This window comes from Mytilus edulis, chromosome 7, assembly GCF_963676685.1.
Source record: "Mytilus edulis chromosome 7, xbMytEdul2.2, whole genome shotgun sequence".
In the NCBI taxonomy this organism is placed as follows: domain Eukaryota; kingdom Metazoa; phylum Mollusca; class Bivalvia; order Mytilida; family Mytilidae; genus Mytilus; species Mytilus edulis.
Genome location: NC_092350.1, coordinates 60,185,514 through 60,193,275, shown reverse-complemented (window position 1 = coordinate 60,193,275; position 7,762 = coordinate 60,185,514). Strand labels below are relative to the sequence as shown.

The 7,762-nt window shown below is 35.3% G+C and overlaps 1 protein-coding gene across 1 annotated transcript; it reads left to right on the top strand.

Annotated features, from left to right (window-relative positions):
• The first annotated feature begins 1,750 nt into the window (after positions 1-1,750).
• On the top strand, positions 1,751-6,965 carry LOC139481898 (putative autophagy-related protein 11). The gene is made up of 2 exons (XM_071265417.1): positions 1,751-1,823; positions 5,198-6,965. The coding sequence occupies exon 2, from the start codon at positions 5,208-5,210 to the stop codon at positions 6,897-6,899; it is 1,692 nt and encodes a 563-aa protein (XP_071121518.1). The 5' UTR covers positions 1,751-1,823; positions 5,198-5,207; the 3' UTR covers positions 6,900-6,965.
• Positions 6,966-7,762: the final 797 nt, after the last annotated feature.

Genomic DNA, 7,762 nt, shown 5'->3' with positions numbered 1-7,762 from the left:
CTCTCCGTAGAACAGCGTTTCCCCGCCATCTATATAATTTCCCGCGTAAATTTAGCTGTAATTAGAAGAAAGAAAAAACAATGATATATTATCTAAAAGTAAATCTATCATAGATTATCGGTCAAAGGTTGTCGAGAACGATGTTATAATACAACTTTATCTAAGAATACAATTTAAACCATGGAAATACAAATACGAAGACGCTTGATGAACTTTTAAAATAGTACAGGGATACAAGCGGGCCCTCTATCTATTAAATGACGCCATTAAGCCGCACACGATTGACGGACATTTCCGGTTAAGGGTATTACTCGAAAGAGGCAAGAAAAACTTAATAATAAACAGAATATTATGATCGCATCATTTTCTTGGGGATCATTTTTGCTGTATACTTTTCATTCTATTTATTATCTGTTCAAGATAAAATGATAAAAACTAGAGATGGTAAAAGATTGTCATGTCTTGGTAAAATCTCCTATAATAATGATGATGACGAGAACGATATGAATGGACGTAACGTCCATTATCAAGTGAAATGCGTATATATAGTATGAGAACATGTTATTAGTTGGACATTGTAGTTGTCTTTGATCTAGTTTTAGGTAATTTTATATCTGTACTTTGTGTTTCTTGTTTTTTCTTTGTTATGCTTCGTACCGATTAATTTGATTCCGCCATTTGCAACAATGTTTATAGTTTGTTCAAGGTTAGGGAAGGGTTTTAACATTTTAACCCGGCCACATTCAGAATGTGCTTGTCTCAATTCAGAATCCTGCAATTCAGTGGCTGTCGTTGGTTCATGTCTGTCACATTTTCATTTAATTTTTTGTTGTAATCTTTGTTCTGACTTTTTATTTTTCACTCTATTCGGTCCTGCCTATTTTGTTATTTTAGTTTATCCTGACTTTTGTTTGCAAGTGTCTCATCTTGCCTTTTTGTTTTACTCAAAACTCCTGTCCTGCCTATTTTTATTTTATCAAATTTCATCTCGCGAGACGAACAGGCTACCATGAGAGCACAGAGCGGTAACTTTAGTAAAAAAGGAAGATGTGGTATGATTGCCATTGAGACAACTCTCCACAATAGACCAAAATGACACAGAAATTAACAACTATAGGTTACCGTACGGCTTTCAATTTCGTTTTTTATTATAATAATCTTTATTTGTCATATAAGTAACACTATACTTGTGACATAAACAAAAGTAACATGAGTAACAACAACAATAGAATGAGGAAGAGGTGGGTGGGGGTCGGCATTGTTTCAGTGCAACCCTCCCCTATCTGAAGTATTGAAAAATTGCATACCCCCATTTAATGTCAATCCCCCTTCAGGATACAAGGGAGATAATTGCAAAACAAAAACAAAACAACTACGAAAAAGAAAAACAAAAAATCACGGGCAATAACCAATTAAATGAGGTATTGCAACTCTTTGAAAAAATCAAAATCTTTCTTGACCTACTGAATATTATCACCTAGAAAGTTTAACTGCTGTTTTCTGTTCTTTTGTCAGGTTGTTGTCTCTTTGCCAAATTCCTCATTTCCATTCTCAATCTTACGCTTTAGAACTTCAGGATTTCACTGGCAGTTGTCCTTAAATTGTCCTGAAATAATGAGAATATTTTAAAAAAAAAACCAACCTCGAAATAAATTTAAAAATGTCCCTATTAGTAAGTTGATTTTTGAATACTTTGTTATCATACTTGTAAGCGTGTACATATTGTATTTGAATATTCCCGCGATTAATCAGTTTATCAAACAGTCATGTGATTTACTACCTTCCTGGTAAACCAAACAGGAATGAATATATCAAGCTAAAAGGTATTATTTTAGATGTTGTTTGATAATTACAAGATAAAGTCTTCTTTAACATGTTTAGTTATGTTTAATATACTTCGTAATATAATTAAGGATGGCCTAAATGCGTAAAATTTATACAACTTTATTATTTCAACTTTCGTTTTGAGATTGTGCATAATACAATCATATATTAATTTATGACCTTTTATCTTATATATATATGTTTTTGTTCTAAAGTAATATATTGTTGTCCCTCGCACAAGGCGTTTCGGGGTACATGGCAGCACCGGGTGTCCATTGGCGGATCCAGGGTGGGTTCCGGGGGTTGTAACCCCCCTTTTTTGGACGATCAATGCATTTGAATGGGAGCATATAGTTGGAACTCCCCACCCCCCTTTACTCTGGGTTGGGACCCCCCCTTTTTTAAAATGGCTGGATCCGCCCCTGGTGTCCGTTCGTCCGTCTGGCCGTCTGGCCGTCCGCTCGCGTGTACCTCAGGCGTGTACAATACTTGTCAGATCTTTATAATACTTACATCATATATTTATATTAGCAATGTTTTAAACAAATCATATGAAAATCAAAGAAGACCAATCCTTTTTAAAAGAGTTATGCTCCTTTGAAAAGCACGAAAAGCGGAGCCCCTTAGAAACATTAATTACGTTAGCGCTCTCATATGTGTTAAATTTTTGCTTCCGATATATTTAGGAAACTTATCATATCATAGGTTCTATATCACATGTATCAGTAATGTCTCTGACGAATTCAAAATTCAGTGCCGATCGATTATTTTTAAAAGAGTTAGACCCCTTTGAAATAATGAGTATATGGAAAACTGCATTGTCAGCGTTCTCATGTGAACAATTACTATCAGAATTTTATTCATGTTATTCATAACCTTCCTGGTAAATCAAACGGAAATTTATATATATCAAGTTAAAAGGTATGTTTTTAGATGTTGTTCGATATTTTCCAGATTAATTCTTATTTAACATGTTTAGTTATGTCAAATGTACTTCTTAATATAAGGATACCTAAATACGTGAACTTTATAAAAGTTTATTATTTCAACTTTCGTTTTGAGATTGTGCATAATACAATCATATATTAATTTATGACCTTTTATCTCATATATATATGTTTTTGTTCTCAAGTAATATATTGTTGTCCCTCGCACAAGGCGTTTCGGGGTACATGGCAACACCGGGTGTCCATTGGCGGATCCAGGGTGGGTTCCGGGGGTTGGAACCCCCCTTTTTTGGACGATCAATGCATTTGAATAGGAGCATATAGTTGGAACTCCCCACCCCCCTTTACTCTGGGTTGGGACCCCCCTTTTTTAAAATGGCTGGATCCGCCCCTGGTGTCCGTTCGTCCGTCTGGCCGTCTGGCCGTCTGGCCGTCCGCTCGCGTGTACCTCAGGCGTGTACAATACTTGTCAGATCTTTATAATACTTACATCATATGTTTATATTAGCAATGTTTTAAACAAATCATATGAAAATCAAAGAAGACCAATCCTTTTTAAAAGAGTTATGCTCCTTTGAAAAGCACGAAAAGCGGAGCCCCTTAGAAACATTAATTACGTTAGCGCTCTCATATGTGTTAAATTTTTGCTTCCGATATATTTAGGAAACTTATCATATCATAGGTTCTATATCACATGTATCAGTAATGTCTCTGACGAATTCAAAATTCAGTGCCGATCGATTATTTTTAAAAGAGTTAGACCCCTTTGAAATAATGAGTATATGGAAAACTGCATTGTCAGCGTTCTCATGTTCAAACAATTACTATCAGAATTTTATTCATGTTATTCATAACCTTCCTGGTAAATCAAACGGAAATTTATATATATCAAGTTAAAAGGTATGTTTTTAGATGTTGTTCGATATTTTCCAGATTAATTCTTATTTAACATGTTTAGTTATGTCAAATGTACTTCTTAATATAAGGATACCTAAATACGTGAACTTTATAAAAGTTTATTATTTCAACTTTTGTATTGGGATTCGGTATGACCATTTAGGTTATGTTTTAGTTCTAATGAAAGATATGGTTGTCTCTCGCACAAGGCGTTGCGCCTGACATAGAAACAGCGGGCGCCCGTCCGTCAGGTCTTTTTAGCGTTCTCACGTGTACATTTCTTGCCAGATTATTATCATATAGGTTTGTCACTATCACTGGACTAGTATATATTTGTTTAGGGGCCAGCTGAAGAACGCCTCCGGGTGCGGGAATTTCTCGCTACATTGAAGAACTGTTGGTGACTTTCTGCCGTTGTTTTTTCTATGGAGTCGGGTTGTTGTCTCTTTGATACATTCCCCATTTCCGTTCTCGATTTTATGCTAGTATACATAAAAGTCAAATTAGTTTCGACAATTTTCCATTTTATTGTATCAGCAATATGACTTTAACAAGTTCGAAAATTAATGCCGATCATTTTTTTTTAAAAAGAGTTATGCTCCTTACAAAAGTTATAAAATCAGTGCCGATCAATTATTTTCAAAAGATTTATGCTCCTTGGAAACATAATTTATTATATTGGACAATTGCATCGTTAGAGCTCTCATGTGTTCAATCCTTGCTATATTACTTATAAAACTTCAATCATAGGTTTCAGAAATATCTTTGACACTTTTGAAAATAAGTACTGGTGGATCATTTTAACTAGTTATGCCCCTTGGGAATATTAATTATAACTTAAATCACATTTCATTTGCTCTGAAGCATTATGAAATAAGTCAGATTAATTTCTATTTTGGATTATACACTTTTGATAATGAAGTTTGAAGGTTTTGATTGGTAAAAGAGGGACGAAAGATACCAGAGGGAGTCAAACTCATAGATAGAAAATAAACTGACAACGCCATGGCTAAAAATAAAAAGACAAACAGACAAATAATAGTACAAAAGACACAACATAGAAAATTAAAGACTAAGCAACACGAACCCCACCAAAAACGGGGTGATCTCAGGTGCTCCGGAAGTGTAAGCAGATCCTGCTTTATATGTGGCACTCGTCGTGTTGCTTATGGTATTCCAAAATCCGGTAAATAGTCTAACTTGGTAGGTCACATTTGTGAAAAGGGAAGGGTATTGTAATTACGACATAAGAACATATCCGATATCATCTGTGAAACGGTTATTCCATAACGGTCAACCACTCGTGATGGCGTCCGTAAAATTTACGAAGGGATGCTTTCAACTTCACAACTTGGAACTCTTTGTTTAATAGTTTCCTTGTGAGTAGCAATCCTCTATCAAGGAAATATCGTATCAACTGGGAGATATATACTCCGTATGTAGGCGCTGCTGGAATGTGGTAGGGGTGCTGCTGCTTTTAAAGAGCTAATGTTATGAATTATTATTAATCATTGAATATCATTTTGTAGCTTGTGTCTAATGGCGACATCCTCTCCAAGCTGTGGTGTTTGTGACCTCCGTCACAACACAAAACCATCCATAGTCTGGTGTACAGAATGTGACGAGGGACTATGTACAGAATGCCAGGAACATCATAGCTTGTCAAAAGCATCGAGAAATCATAACGTGATACCTATTAATGAATACCAGAAATTACCAATTGATGTATTAAAAATTACTCAGTACTGTAGCATACACGACGAAAAGTTTCAGATATATTGCCAAAAACATGAATGTCCCTGCTGCAGCAAGTGTGTTGTAGAAAGCCACAAATTATGCCAAGATATCGTCAATTTAGATGACGTCATTCAAAATGCAAAAACTTCCAATGCACTTAGTGAGATAGAGGAAACATTAGTTGAAGTTACAGAAAATCTACAGAAAATTCGCCATCATCAACAGAACAATCAGTCGACTTTGAAAGAAAAGAGGAAAGAAATCGAAAAAGAAATAAAGAAGACCAGAATGAAGATCAATAGCCATCTCGACAAACTGCAAGAAGATTTGATGAAACAACTCTATGGGCTGGAAGAAAAAGAAAACTCGAAAATATGTCAGTTATTGTCATCATTAGATAAAAACCAAAAAGAAATAGCAGAATGCCAGACAAAAATTGGGAATATAAAAACACATGCAACGGACCTTCAGATGCTTCTTTCAATGAGGCAAATAGAGAAAGACGTTTATAGCAAAGAAAAATTCCTGCAGTCGCTTGTAGAAGGCGAGCATTTGAAGATGACATTTCTTTCATATAAGATCAACACTTCTATCCAGAATATCATGTCCAATATCATAAGCTTTGGAGAAGTGCATATGGAATCTAAATCGTGCGATATCCTTCTGATCAAGAAAAAAGAAAAACAAGCCCAAATGATGGTACCAACCGCCCAATCAAGATCCATTGAAAATATTAAACTAACGGAACACAAGACAATCAACACTCAAGAAAAATACATTTATGGATGTTGCATGCTACCGGATTGTAAATTGGCATTCACTTACTACAATGAACAGAGAATAAAAGTATTTAATAATAAAGGCTCCAAAGACTTTGTGATGAAGATGCCGTGTAACCCGTTTGATGTAGTGTACAACAGTGAGGACAATACATTGGCTGTTACCTCTGGTTGGTCAGAGAAGAAGTGTATTACTATTATCGACTTGGAGAGGAAACAAATCAAGAAAACAATTTCACTAGATTCGTACATTTATGGTATAGCACTAAAAGATAATCGATTGATTTATTCCGCTGAAGACAAAGGGATACGCATGGTCAAGTTGTCCGACGAGTCTATTAGTGATGTAGTTCGGGAACCAATGCCCAGTCAGTGTTACGTTGCAACATTTAGGGACAATATATATCATACAAATCGATCATCACACGCTGTTACATGTTACAATCTACAAGGTGACACACAATGGAAATTCCTAAATGAAAGCGTTCTTAAGAGTCCTTATGGTATAGATGTAGATAGTGATGGTAATGTTTACGTGGTGGGATTCAACTCGAACAATCTGGTAGTTATCTCCCCTGATGGACAACGACATAGAGAAATATTGACAGCAAGTGACGGTCTTTGTTGTCCTACATCACTTTATATAAGTCAAACAAAGAATCAGTTGCTTGTTGCGAACTACATCAACAAGGCTCACTTGTTTAATATTGTTTGAAAAGATTCGAGCATAAACTGCTCTCACTTTGTGTCAGTCTGTAAAATGTTTAAAATTACTGGTTTTGAAATTATTTTTTTTAATTTATATTTTAGTTAACTATTTATCCAATGCATATTGTAGTATTTGTTCAAAATAAAGTTTGTGCATTCAAATTAAATTGAATATGAAAGAATAAGGAGATATGGTATGATTGCCAATGAGCCAACTATCTCGAATCGTTCAAATGAAGTGGATGTAAGCAAGTATAGGCAACCATATGACCTTCAACAATGAGAACAATCAATAGGGTAAAATCAGTGAACTCAGCTGAGAAAATAACAGCCGTAGGGTGCATTTTTTTCTAACCAAAATTTGGTAAATGTTGTATGGTGTACTTTGCTATTGTTTGCTAAACGCTACAAAAGTAGAAACAAATATTAGCGTTTAATTAGTGGTTACTAACCCTGTTTGAACTTTCAATAATGCATGCACATGTTGTTGGTAAACAGACTTATTACAAAAGTTGAAACAAATACATGGTTTAATCAGACTGAAGTTAGAAACAAATGTAGCGTTTCTTATGTTGTACTTATGTTGTTCTGTTATGCCAGGTTAGTGGATGGTTGGGATCCCTCTGGCATGTTTGGCCCCGCCACATTTTGAATGTATGTGCCTGTCCCAAGTCAGGAGTCTGTAATTCAGCGGTTGTCTTTTGTTTGTTTGTTTGTTTGTTGCATATTTGTTTTTCGTTAATTTTTTGTACTTAGATTAGGCCGTTAGTTTCCTCGTTTGAATTGTTTTGCATTGTCATTTCGGGGCCTTTTATAGCCGACTATGCAGTATGGGCTTTGGTCATTGTTAAAGGCTATACGGTGACCTAT